Raw genomic sequence first — 12,625 nt, forward strand, 5'->3', positions numbered from 1 at the left:
GCCCCCGGAACGTGACACGAGCGGAGCGGTTCCCACACATGTTGTCATGCCTGAGCCTCTTCCCACTCTCTTCTCGCTGACAGAGATGTAGTGCCATGTATGAGAGGTTGTGAATCGCGCAGTGACAAGTGACGTGACGGGTTAGCCTTGGTCGACGAGGTTCCTGCATGTCACCCCCTATGCAGAGTGATACCTGCATCACTGCATCGGGTACGGAGACCTACGCGGCGCTTCGTCCAACAGTATCGGATACTAGACAGGCCACGGGTGTGAGAAATAGGCAAGGCCAACCGCACCCTGGGGTTCCAGATGTCGGCTCTCGGCTGCTACTTGTGAATGGGGTTACTACCACCCAACTATCGCACACCCCTTCGAGGTCGTGTCCGCCGCTATACCATTGAGACACTTTTTGAACAAATTTAAGCTCAAAGATGTCGTGACTCCCGAGACCACTTTCCGATTGTGGGGGGCCGCAAATCGGACACCCTCTCGCACTTTGCATAGAGAGTAGACCTGAAGCTCCGAAGCCGTACGCGACGAGCGATCAAATCCTTCTGCAAAACATCTAAGCTTTCAGTAGCTGTGACAGTTCCAATCGCAAGAGGGTAGATATCGTGTCGCATGGCGCAGATCAAGCAAGCCAAAACAACAGGCGCCACGATGTTGCGGCTCCAAGGCACCCACGGAAGATTGCCATGTGGTCATGCAAGCGACGTTTGAAAGAGGGAGGGGCGAGAAAAAACAACCCGCTCTTCTGACCATGAAGTTGAACCTTTTCTCCAACCCTACCTCGTTATATGCCCCGTCAGCGGCTCGCCATCTCTTCGGACGAATGTCAACGGGTTCGCGAACTTCATGCTGAAAAAGTCGGTTGGCTCAGCGCATGAGACGTCCCAGGTGAAACTCTTCATGTGCGATTGATAATGGGTTATCGTACGTGAACTGCCGGGCCAGATGGTGAGGATGATCGGTATCTAAGCCGGGGGATGCTTGGCTCGATTTCCTCCAGTGCGAACCAGGGGACATGGTTTATGTGTGATCCCCGGGGCGTCAGCACCGTCATGGCCCGTATCATGGTCTAGGGCTGATATGGTTGTCTGGCGGGTCAGTCGGCCGACTATGTGCAAACCAGCTATGGTCGCCGCCTTTAGATCTCAAGTATGAACACTTAATATTGGTAGCAGGCCTTGGCCTGAGTCTCTCGAATCCTCGAATCCGAGATATTGCTGAAAAGACCAAAGTTGACTTTAAAATTGTGGTCAAGGAACCCTTGCGGCGGCCTTTCTCCCACCCGGTTGCTCCGTGTCCCAGCCCGGAAAGCTTGGATCAAGCGGCTGACTGCAGCCAAGGACCTCAGCGCCGAGCATATGTCGGGTTTTACCGATTGCATAGCCCTGAGTAAGAGAACGATTTTCGATTCTTTCAAGGCTCCATTCTTTGAGTTGAGGAAGAGAAAACCGAATGTCAATAGCCAAAGAAACACTCTTCGAAGATGCGTCATGCGGGTTGACGCTGTGATGTAACCATGCAGCAACGCTTTTTTCGTACCTGTTCGAGTGCCAATCAGGACTTAGTCGGCCCTCCGTTGCCACGGTGGGCATTAAGAGTCGGCGTGAGATCAGCGTGATGTATGCTAGAGAATTTCTGTAATTCCTCTTAGAAATGGGCTTGGTCCGGTAGCTTGGCTGCCCCAAATCACTCGCCTGTGGGATGTTGTTAGCCTTGTCGAGATTGAGGTCGTCCACAGTCTCCGCAATGGGCTGACAAGAACCCATTAGACAGGCATCGCCAGGAAAATCTCCGTCAAATATGCACCGGAAGTTTTCTTTCAACCCCTGTCGCCCAATCGGAGAATTGAGGCATCAATATGAACTGGATCCATATGTTGGGAAATGGAGCGCTGATGATTAGCAATCACTGGGTCCGCCGTTCTCTCCACCGCGTGGCTCTCTCGCAACCCAGAGGGACACTGCCGGTCATGATTGTTGCATGGCGACACTCGACTGAAGAGGAGGAATTGATTGTCTCATTGGATTGAGGTCTCGAGGTTGCCGTGTGCCCTGAGCTCCGCTTCTTATTTCGCCGCTTGGCAATCCATCGGCCTGCCATCGAGCATCCAGGGGTTGTCATGTTTGAGGGAGCAAAAGCAAGCTCTAGACCGAATGCAAGGAACCGGATCTTGCTGCTATAGAGGAAATGGCGTGACTTCAAGCCAGATGATCCCAAGATCCATGCTGACTCTAGATCGAGCTTTTCAACGTCTTTGAACTGGTAGCCCGCCACTGACGATCCACTTCTTATGACAGATCAATATCGAGATTGTGTGGGCAGAACCCGGTGCATTGCTAGCTTCCACTGTATAAGTTGACAAACGTAGCCGTTTCAATCCACGAAGACCGTCCACTCATTGTTTCTGGCGGTTTCTTTTGTGATCGCACTGGACTGTGCTTCTCTTTGATGTGTTTAGCAAACTTCGAGACTCCTTCCATGGCACCCACACGATGATGTGTGCGATGAGAGCAGTATGCCGCGCACCAGAAGGCGGACTTAAGCAGCATTAGTTATTAGGCAAATCTACTGCTCGTCATAAAATGCCAGAGGGCGTGAGCGTAGCTTCGCATGAGTTTTCTCACACACCTCGGCGGCATCGTCGGCAAAAGGTAAGCGGCGGGTGCAAATCCTGAGGGGCCAAAAGTGTGGGCGTTTCCTTGGAAGGAAAAGTCTTCTGGTCGGGTACTTCCATGGCAGTCGCTGATGTTCCGTCCGCCCCTGACGCGATACACCACTCCTGGTGGGCTACCAGTATATCACGCCTGATATTATGGCTATAATGTGGTCTCTTAAGGGGTGGCAAGCAAGCGAACGTGGCAAATGAAGTAGACCACCTCGGGTGCAACTGCACACCAAATCATACTAACAGGCTCCGGGATTGCCTTGTAAAGGGCACACGAGTCACCTTTGCAGGAGACTGTGCCACGTTGGCATACCGCGAGTATGGCCAGTGGCTTCCCTAAGAGCGTGATTGCCGGACGGATGAAGTCGCCCGCCGAGGTTCGGCACCTGTGGACGAAGTCTTCGAAACAAGGTCGCCCCGTAGCTTCTACGACAAATTCATGCTGGATCTCTGCCGTTGATTCGATTTGATTCAGTAGGCCGTTGGACGGCATGCCGGTGTCGTCTAGTTTGCGACCAGTCGAGTGACTGAATGGAGTGCACGACCATCAAGAGGGTTGTACCCTGGACGTTTAATATATTTCCAGTATCATCGCGGTCGATCTCGTAAAGTGTTGGACTAAGATCGACGATATTCTGGGGAATGCGAACGTGTCATCGCGTCTTGCTCAGCGACTCGTCAGTGTTCTGCCGTATTGTGACCTGGGCCAAGCAATGAAGCGGTGTGAATACTGGATTCAAGCACTGGCAAGTCTACCTTAGTGGTGTTCTCCTAGGTTGGAGAAGTGCTGGCCGAGAGACTCTTCGTTCAACACCGTGCCATTTTCCACAAGATCGACGAGATTCTTGTGATGGACAACGTTAATCCCACACTCGAGATAGGCAGCCATCTCAACTAGCCATCCGTTGAACTCGTTGACCTCAGTTGGTTTGCCAGCACGAACGTCTTGGAGCATGGAGCTCGTATTTTCTCGGACCTTTTGTCCAACACTGTAAAGCATTTCCTTGAGCTTGTCGTAAGAAAAGCGGTCCAGGAGATCGCTACGTTGAGGACCGTACTTGCGGATCATCTCGTTCTCCGCTGCCAATGGCATTCCAGGGACTGTTTGTAGGATAGATTCGGTGCTTCGGTCTTTAATCAGGGCTTGAAGAACATTGCTGGCTTCCATCAACAGGGAATTGATAATGCTCGCTATGGGGCCGTCCTGTTTCGTGAATAGATCGCCATTTTTGCAGCGAAGGATGGCGGTTAGTGGGTTGATGACAGAGTTGACCACGAGTTTCTCCAGCTGCAATACCCATAGCTCGTTGCGTGCTACGACATGGCCGTTGAGGTGAGGTGATTCGGCGAGTATATTCGACAGATAAGAGCCGTTGTTGCCAGAATTGTTTGGAAACACAAGTCCAACCTTGAGGTCTGCCTTGGAGGCATGTAGACTCTTGAACTGGCCCAACGAAGTCACTCCGTGGGTTGTTACACAAGCCAGCCAGTTGGGATGACGAGCAGATGCATCTGCATACCGCGATGCCATGTAGGAGTCGCCGTGAGGTGGCCAAAGTTTGCACATGCCGTTTTGAGCAAAAGCAACCGTGGAGCGGTCATTGAGATAGCGACGTGCTCGATCAACCTGCGGAAGAGCTTGGGATGCCTTGGTCGTTACGATCAGGTTGGAAATCTCTTGTCCATCCGCAACCTCTCTTGTTGGACCTAAGATCGGTTCTTCTTCGGACCATAGCTCCACATCGAAATCCAAATACTTTTGCGTAGAGTCTCCCCGAGTGACCTCGATACCTGGTTGCTGTCTCCATAACAGCAGAAGCTCTTTGCGGTGAACAACGAGGGTTATCGGTGGTGGATTAGGTAGAGACGCAAGCGAGCTGGCAAAGAGAATCCCTAAGTTCCCAACGCCAAGAACGTAGATACGCTGTTGGCGATTGCGGTGTTGTTGATGAAAAATTGATCCATCTGACCGACTGGCCGAGGGGCTCAAGACTGAATTATTTTGGTCCAAGTTGGACAGGCTCCAAGCATAGAGCTTGGGTGCGCTCTTCTGAGGCAAATGATCGAGGTAGGGTTGTAGCCAGACGGGAGCCATCTTGGGAGCGCTCCGTAGGGTCGACGAGGGACGGTGCTTGGACCGAAGGCCGTGGCCGACCGTTGAGAGAATGCCAGGTGAAGGGCGTTTAATCATGGCCGAGAACAACAAATATAATTGCCGGCGTAGTTGTATACGAAGTTTTCTTTCTGATAGACGCAACAGGTTTGGATGTAAGGTAGTTGAATCCCAGCAATGACAAGATGAGTAGAGAGGTGCGCACGGAGTACCCTTGTAGGAGCTCCTTCATGGCACCAGAACGCCGCATTAGTCAGGTGTGGCTGCCCTTCCCATCCTCATTGTGGCTGCAAAAGAGCCTCCGGCCAGCAAGTGCTTATCTAATATAAGTCCGCATGCCGATAGAATTGGAAGCCTGGGACTGACAAATCCTACCAATCAAATTCGTCACCAAGTTTTCCCATTAAGATCCCTGTTCAGAGCAGCTGACTGCGCGAACCGTTCGCTCCTGCCTTGCCGTGGCGTCATCGTTTTCCAGAGAGAATCGCTGGTGAACGCTCAAGCCTGACGCGCTGCTGCCTGTCCTGAATCTTTGCCTTACAATCTCACCGGAGTGAGTCACCTTTACAACACACACGATTATCCTCACGACGGTTTCTTGGAATCCAGATCTTGCATGTCGCTCACTTGGCTTGGTACCTACAGGCATGTCCACCACCTGAGCTCATATCCATTCTCAACTTCACTTACGTTCCCATTTTTCAACCACCGACACTGCTGTTTGTCTGTTGCGCAACTCGCTGATCAAAACCGGCCTCATCAAAGATCTTGGGGCTCGCAATCTGGAATATCGGGCATGGGTTTATGAAAACTCTCCGTCATCGGATCTCAAGATGTCGCCCGACAAAGAAGATGGCGGCATAGTTGCCGAGAAGATAAGTGAGGAAAGCGCACCCTCTAGCACTGAAGCAGATGCACCCAGAACCACAGCAGTTCAGTTTGAGGGAGACGAGGCGGCATTTTTGCGGACTATCACAGCCGATATCCGGGATCAAGATGATTTAGAGCGCGATATCACAACACAGGCCAACGCCGCCTTGATTGAGGCAGAAGACAAGAAGGATAAGCAGCGCATTGAAAAGCTGGAAGCCACTAAAGATAAACTTGAGGCAAAAAGAGTAGATCAACGGAAGAAGCTGGAAGGAGCTCGACGTAACCCTTATCAGTCACGGATCATACAGAAGGAGCTCGATAAGCTGGACTTGGAGATTGAGAATGCCATCAACGACATCTCGGACTGCCAAGCTCGCATCGATAAGAGACAGGAAGAGATTGCGATTGTGGAGGATCCTGTCAAAAGCAAGTCTAAACGCTTGGCCGGCGAGTCGCACCGAGAATACCTCGTCCGGACCGGAAAGATCACGCCCTTTGCCAACATTGGTGGCGAACGACCCGATGGTTTCGAAGGCGAGCTAGCAGATGTTCTTGTCGAGGCCGAGCAAGACGCGGCTGCGGAGGAATACCAGAGCGACGATGAAGAGCCAAAGTCTCATCAAGTATTGCGCATGCCAGGCTTTGCTGAACATCCAGAAGCAGCTCCGGCATCCGTTGAGACCGAGTTTTCTCTACGACCAAGAAAAAAACGCAAGATGGATGAAGGAGCATCGTCCGATGAATTCGATGCATCGACTGTGAGTTCGGCTGAAAGCCAGTACGCTTCGGACACTAGTGAGGAAGAAGCCACAGGTCGCAAGCGGAAGAAGGGCACAAATACAGATAAGAAGAACAAGCATAAGAAGGCTGCGGAGAATACAGTCACCGTTGGTAATACAAAGGTCGACCTGAGCAGCGTCGACGATGGAAATGAGGCGATCTACCAAGCACGCCTTGCTGATTGGGTCAGGAGACGGAGTGCAGCTCGTCAACAGCAAAGTGCCAATGCTGCTGGCGACGCCTCAATTGAAGATAATGGCGAGGAGGAATGGTTTAAACCCTCGCCTGATCAGCCTGACCACGAATTCGGTAACGGGCTGAGGCTCCCGGGAGACATTCATGCGTCGCTGTTCGCGTATCAAAAGACCGGCGTTCATTGGCTCGCTGAGCTTTATGAGCAAGGCGTAGGTGGCATCATCGGGGACGAGATGGGCCTTGGAAAGACAGGTAAGAAGTTTTGGTAACAGATGAACGCAATCTTACTAATAAGCTTAACAGTGCAAGCAATTGCTTTCGTTGCGGCGTTACACTACACCAAGAAGCTCGACAAGCCCGTCATAGTAGTCGTCCCCGCGACTGTCATGCAGCAGTGGGTTAATGAATTCCACCGATGGTGGCCCCCTCTAAGAGTGTCGATTTTACACTCGTCTGGTAGCGGCATGGTCAATGTGGCTGAGGATGATGATGATGAAGATTATCCTGGAGATAGGACGAATCGTGACGCCGCAGAGCGTATCGTCAGGCGCGTTGCCAAGCATGGACACGTTCTGGTCACCACGTACGCTGGCTTGAACACCTATGGCGAGCAACTGCTGTCCCTGGAATGGGGCTACGCCATCCTCGACGAGGGCCACAGGATTCGCACCCCTAATGCAAATGTCACATATCAAGCCAAGTGTCTCAACACACCACACCGCCTGATCCTGTCGGGTACGCCAATCCAGAATAACCTCACCGAGCTGTGGTCTTTATTCGATTTCATTTTCCCTATGCGACTAGGGACTCTGGTCAACTTCAGACAACAGTTTGAGATTCCTATCAAGATGGGTGGGCACGCGAATGCGACTAATCTTGCGGTCATGACTGCTGAAAAATGCGCGACGACTTTAAAGGAAACCATTAGCCAATACCTGCTTCAGCGGCTCAAGGTCGACGTGGCATCAGACCTGCCGGAAAAGACGGAACAGGTGCTGTTCTGCAAGCTAACGCCGGAACAAAATGAGGAGTACGTCAGGTTCATTCATTCGGATGCGGTCTCTCAAATCATGGCCAAAAAGCGTCAATCACTCTACGGAATCGATATTCTGCGGAAGATCTGCAACCATCCGGATCTTGTTAGTGTGAACAGGAAGAACCAACCAGGATACGATTGGGGAAGCCCCAGAAGATCTGGCAAGTTGCAAATGGTTGGCGACCTTCTTCCGATGTGGAAGAAGTTTGGGCACAAAACGCTGCTATTCTCCCAGACCAAAATCATGCTCAACATCATCCAGGACTATATCGGCAAGATGGAGGGAATGAACTACCTACGCATGGATGGAGACGTTACTATCGAGAAGAGACAAATTCTGATCGACAAGTTCAACAACGATCCCTCCATTGACGTGTTCCTGTTGACGACTAAAGTGGGCGGCTTAGGTGTAAACCTCACCGGAGCGACCAGGATCATCATCTACGACCCTGACTGGAATCCGTCAACTGACTTGCAAGCGCGAGAGAGAGCCTGGCGACTCGGCCAGACAAAGCCAGTCGCCATTTACCGGCTAATGACTTCGGGCACTATCGAGGAGAAGATTTACCACCGCCAGATCTTCAAGCAATTTATGACGAACAAAGTCCTCAAAGACCCGAAGCAGCGGGCCAACTTCGATCTCTCTGACCTTTATGACCTCTTTAGCTTTGGCGACAATAGCCATAGTATGGCCAGCGCCAATAGAAGCAAGGTCTTTGAGGGCGCGGAGGTCAAGTTCAACCAGTCAGAGGGCCACAATCAGCTGGAGAAGCCGTCAAAGAACGCCGTTCCCATCTCCTCCGTCAAGGCAGAAGACGAAGTCGACACGGTCCGCAAGCTTTCCGGCGTCGCTGCAATGGAAGAGTTCACGGAGCCTACAGATGACAGCGAGGAGAAGCGCATTACCGAGAATCTGTTTTCTCGAACTGTGGATAGCGCCTACGAGCATGACCAAATCATGAATGGTAAGAAGAAGGTGCAGGCTGACCAGGCCATGAATCGACACGAAGCGAACAAGATAGCGGCCCAGGCTGCCGCCCATTTGCGACGAGCTGGAGAGGATGCGCGCCGCATCCCCATCGGAACTGTCACCTGGACTGGCGAGATAGGCGAGGGAGGCCGACCTACTGCACCGCGACGCCGCGGAGTGAATTCTTCGGCGGTCATGTCTTCCCTTGCGGATCGTCAGGGTCTCAGCCAGCCGGCCAGCGGCTCCAGTTCACGGGGCAATACTCCAGGTACGGACAAGCCCTTGAAGGAGAAGGATTTCATACCCCTGATCCAGACTTTCATGAGACGTCAAGGAGGCAAGGCAGTGACTAAGATGCTGGTTGATCACTTCAATCCGTATTGCAAGACTCCAAAGCAGACGGACGACTTCAAGAGTGCGTTGGACAGGGTAGCCGTCCTGGGGAAGACGGGTGGCACGGGTAGGGGTACTTGGACGTTAAAGCCTGCTTTCAAGTAGTGGCTGAACAGTCCCAGTTTCCCTTGGGCGACTTGAGGGCAATCACGTAAATATTGAGTGTCAGGAGAATGGCGTTCCGGGCAGGAGTGGTCGCTTTCAGCCTTATACCGCGGCATAGATCCGCGAAGACATATCGAAACGACATCTCAGGCTTTCATATAATCAAGATTTGAGATCAGTGAAGCAGTGATGTAGACTACTCGGTGATTCACACTTCACATCACAGCATCGCATTATGTGCACAATTTTGTCGAGGGTTCAGGAGCTACTCTTCAGTTCAGGCCATATATGGCGAGTTTCTATTCTGTCTACGATAGATACTGTCGCCCGCAGCAGAAGGCATGTCACAGTGCGTAGAGGTAGAGTGGGGACCAGGCTAAGGCGCCGTTCCCCGCGTTTTTCGCGATGCCACCAAGAAACCAAATAATGAGCGCTCCTGTCCCACGGAAGCCAACCAGGTAATAATGTAAAACCGGGCGCTCAGAGACGACGACCGCGGCGACCACCCTTTCTGCGGGTAGAGTCGGAGGGCGTGGGGGTGACGTCCTCAATGCGGCCGATCTTCATGCCGGAACGGGCCAGGGCACGGAGAGCAGACTGGGCACCGGGGCCGGGGGTCTTGGTGCCGTTACCTGAAGATTTGAATCAGCTCGACGGCTCGTGAGGGACTGTTGGAGGGTTCAAGAACTTACCACCGGTGGCACGGATCTTGATGTGGAGGGCAGTGATGCCGAGCTCCTTGCAGCGGGTAGCGACGTCCTGGGCAGCCAACATGGCAGCGTAGGGGGAGGACTCGTCACGGTCGGCCTTGACCTTCATACCACCAGTGACACGGCAGATGGTCTCACGGCCGCTGGAATCACCCAGTTAGCCATCTTGCACCATCACGGGTATTGATAAAGTCTTCATGTTCGCCAGCGAGGGAGGGGTATTCCGGAACTCGCAGGCAGAACGTTGGATGGTGAGACCTACGAAAGATCGGTGACGTGGACGAAGGTGTCGTTGAAGGAGGCGAAGATACGGGCAACGCCGAAGACGAGCTCGCCTGAAGATCGCGGGGTAGTTAGCAAAATTGCTTCATTTTATCATTTTGCGGTCGGCGCATGCGGTTTGAACGCGCGACGTCACAATCCATTGGGACGCAGGCAAAAACTCACCCTCGCGGACCTGGGGACCCAAGGAGATGTTCTCCTGGGCGGGACGGACGGTCTTGGACTTGGGAGGCATCGTGACTGCTGTGTTTGACGAATTGTCTTTCGGTGGTGGTTAGTCGGAGTGGTTGGCAAAGGTAAGCTCTCTCGATCCGTCGCTCGCAATAATCCCAAACGAAATTTCACAAAGCCCAGCCCTGCACACACGAACAAAAAAAGTGGACGAGAATGCCCTGACGGGGGTCGGGCGGTTGGCGGCGGCAGAAGGACCTAGATTGGCTTAGCCGTTCGAGAAACCCTACCTAAGCGAGAAAAAACATGGGCGGTGAGAATTTCAATTTGCTGGTGGTGGCCCATGCACCAGCCCCAGCGGAGCCTGCGAAATTTTGGGTAAAACTTCTGCGATTCCGCGGCCTTTTTCCTTTTCCCTCTTCCTTCTGATCCAGCGACCAATTTTCGACGACAACCGCCGACGACAACCAAACCCGCCTTCACAATGGCCGCCACCACGTATGTACACCAATGCTCTTGAGAAGCAGCGGCAGCATTTCCCCCTTCGTTCCGTTTGCGATGTCTTGCAGATTGTCGTGGTCCTCTCGCTGGAGTCCTTGCTTCACCTCGTCGTGAATGCCTGGCTCTCAGCTCGAACCCTCCTGGGCAACCTCCCTCCTTCCTTCATGACCTGGAATATGGCTTGCGGATTGAGAGACGGTGCTCGGGGTGTTGGGGATGAACGGTAACCCGTTCTCCCTTAAAAACATTGCCGCTTGTCGGATTCTCCTCGCAGTGCTGAAAGGCTTGCTCGGAGACCCATACACATGCGAGCACATACTCTTGAACACTTTGCTGTGCTTCGAGGTGTTGTCGGATGAGCACAGTGCCACAGTAATTGCTCCCTTGGAGCTCCTACTACCACATGGTCTGCTCACCGATCAAAGTCATGAACTTCGAGTTAGCCACAGCGAGAATGTCGCGCTTCAGCTACAATTCTCGCACCGGCGCTCTACCCATGCTGCTTGCAGTATGTCGGACTGCGTACTAATCTGATTTGCTACAGTTCCGTCCCCACCTCCAACCAGGTTCTGGTTCCGGAGACCCTTCTCAAGAAGCGCAAGTCTCAGGAGAAGGCTCGCGCTGAGCGCAACTCGGCCACCGAGAAGCGCAAGGCTGTAAGTATACCTCTGTTTTCACTACCTACCCCTTCCCCCGCCTTCATGATGCATAACATACCTTTCACAACTAGACTACGGTCGATGCAGTTGGAATTAACCTTCTTTCGGGTCTGACACTTGCCGGATCATTCACATCTTCAATGCATATCTGATCCAAGAAACACATTGCTAACATGTTTCCCAAAGGCCAACAAGGAGAAGCGTGGTGTCATCTTCAAGCGTGCTGAGAAGTACGTCAAGGAGTACCGCGACGCAGAGCGCGAGAAGGTCCGCCTCTCCCGCGTTGCCCGCGAGAACGACTCCGCCTACGTTCCCGCTGAGGCCAACCTGATCTTCCTTATCCGCATCAAGGGTATCAACAAGATCGCCCCCAAGCCCCGCAAGATCCTCCAGCTTCTTCGTCTCCTCCAGATCAACAACGGAGTCTTCATCAAGATCACCAAGGCCACCACCGAGATGATCAAGATCATCGAGCCGTGGGTTGCCTACGGTTACCCCAACCTCAAGTCCGTCAAGGAGCTCGTCTACAAGCGCGGTTACGGAAAGGTCAACAAGCAGCGCGTCGCTCTCACCGACAACTCCATCATTGAGGAGAATCTCGGCAAGTACGGCATCGTCTGCATGGAGGATCTCATCCACGAGATCTACACTGTCGGCCCCAACTTCAAGCAGGCCTCCAACTTCCTCTGGCCCTTCAAGCTCTCCAACCCCACTGGTGGCTTCCGCCCCCGCAAGTTCAAGCACTTCATCGAGGGTGGTGACCTTGGCAACCGCGAGGAGAAGATCAACGCCCTCATCCGCCAGATGAACTAAACTGGTCGTTTGTACGGCTTCATGATCAACAAAAATGGGGATTTGGCAGGGTTTGTCTAGTTACTCGGGACTTCGGCAGGTTTGAGAATACCAAGGGTTTATTACATGATTGGCACGGTTGCACGGCGTTGATAACCACAAAAGGGAATTTGTGAATTGATCATTTGACGACCACTGGATTCTCCATCCTCCTTGTTCAATGGGTAGCAATGCGAGCCTCTTCAGAGATTTGTATGTGTGTACTGTGCATGTGTGACTGTCGTGATGTATCACGGCATCCAATGTCTTGATCCAGGAGGAGGGTTCGTACGCATTACATTAATATTGTACAAGTGGATGCGGAGCGCCCA

General features: G+C 52.6%; 4 protein-coding genes across 4 annotated transcripts; 2 read left to right on the top strand and 2 right to left on the bottom strand.

The window, feature by feature from the left end:
- Positions 1-3,431: 3,431 nt before the first annotated feature.
- CABS01_15252 (uncharacterized protein) lies at positions 3,432-4,865 on the bottom strand (the record flags this gene model as incomplete). The annotated part of the gene is made up of 1 exon (XM_060548588.1): positions 3,432-4,865. The coding sequence occupies one exon, from the start codon at positions 4,863-4,865 to the stop codon at positions 3,432-3,434; it is 1,434 nt and encodes a 477-aa protein (XP_060392001.1).
- A 755-nt stretch (positions 4,866-5,620) lies between these two features.
- Positions 5,621-9,139, top strand: CABS01_15253 (SNF2 super family protein; the record flags this gene model as incomplete). Its single annotated transcript, XM_060548589.1, has 2 exons — positions 5,621-6,887; positions 6,939-9,139. 2 exons carry the CDS (start codon positions 5,621-5,623, stop codon positions 9,137-9,139), a joined length of 3,468 nt encoding a protein of 1,155 aa, XP_060392002.1.
- A 480-nt stretch (positions 9,140-9,619) lies between these two features.
- On the bottom strand, positions 9,620-10,366 carry CABS01_15254 (40S ribosomal protein S14; the record flags this gene model as incomplete). The annotated part of the gene is made up of 4 exons (XM_060548590.1): positions 9,620-9,771; positions 9,832-9,992; positions 10,112-10,184; positions 10,297-10,366. 4 exons carry the CDS (start codon positions 10,364-10,366, stop codon positions 9,620-9,622), a joined length of 456 nt encoding a protein of 151 aa, XP_060392003.1.
- Positions 10,367-10,786: 420 nt separating this feature from the next.
- On the top strand, positions 10,787-12,275 carry CABS01_15255 (60S ribosomal protein L7; the record flags this gene model as incomplete). Its single annotated transcript, XM_060548591.1, has 3 exons — positions 10,787-10,800; positions 11,348-11,459; positions 11,649-12,275. The coding sequence occupies 3 exons, from the start codon at positions 10,787-10,789 to the stop codon at positions 12,273-12,275; spliced, it is 753 nt and encodes a 250-aa protein (XP_060392004.1).
- Positions 12,276-12,625: the final 350 nt, after the last annotated feature.

Source organism: Colletotrichum abscissum (assembly GCF_030869225.1).
Source record: "Colletotrichum abscissum strain IMI 504890 chromosome Unknown Scaffold_64.1, whole genome shotgun sequence".
NCBI classification, from domain to species: domain Eukaryota; kingdom Fungi; phylum Ascomycota; class Sordariomycetes; order Glomerellales; family Glomerellaceae; genus Colletotrichum; species Colletotrichum abscissum.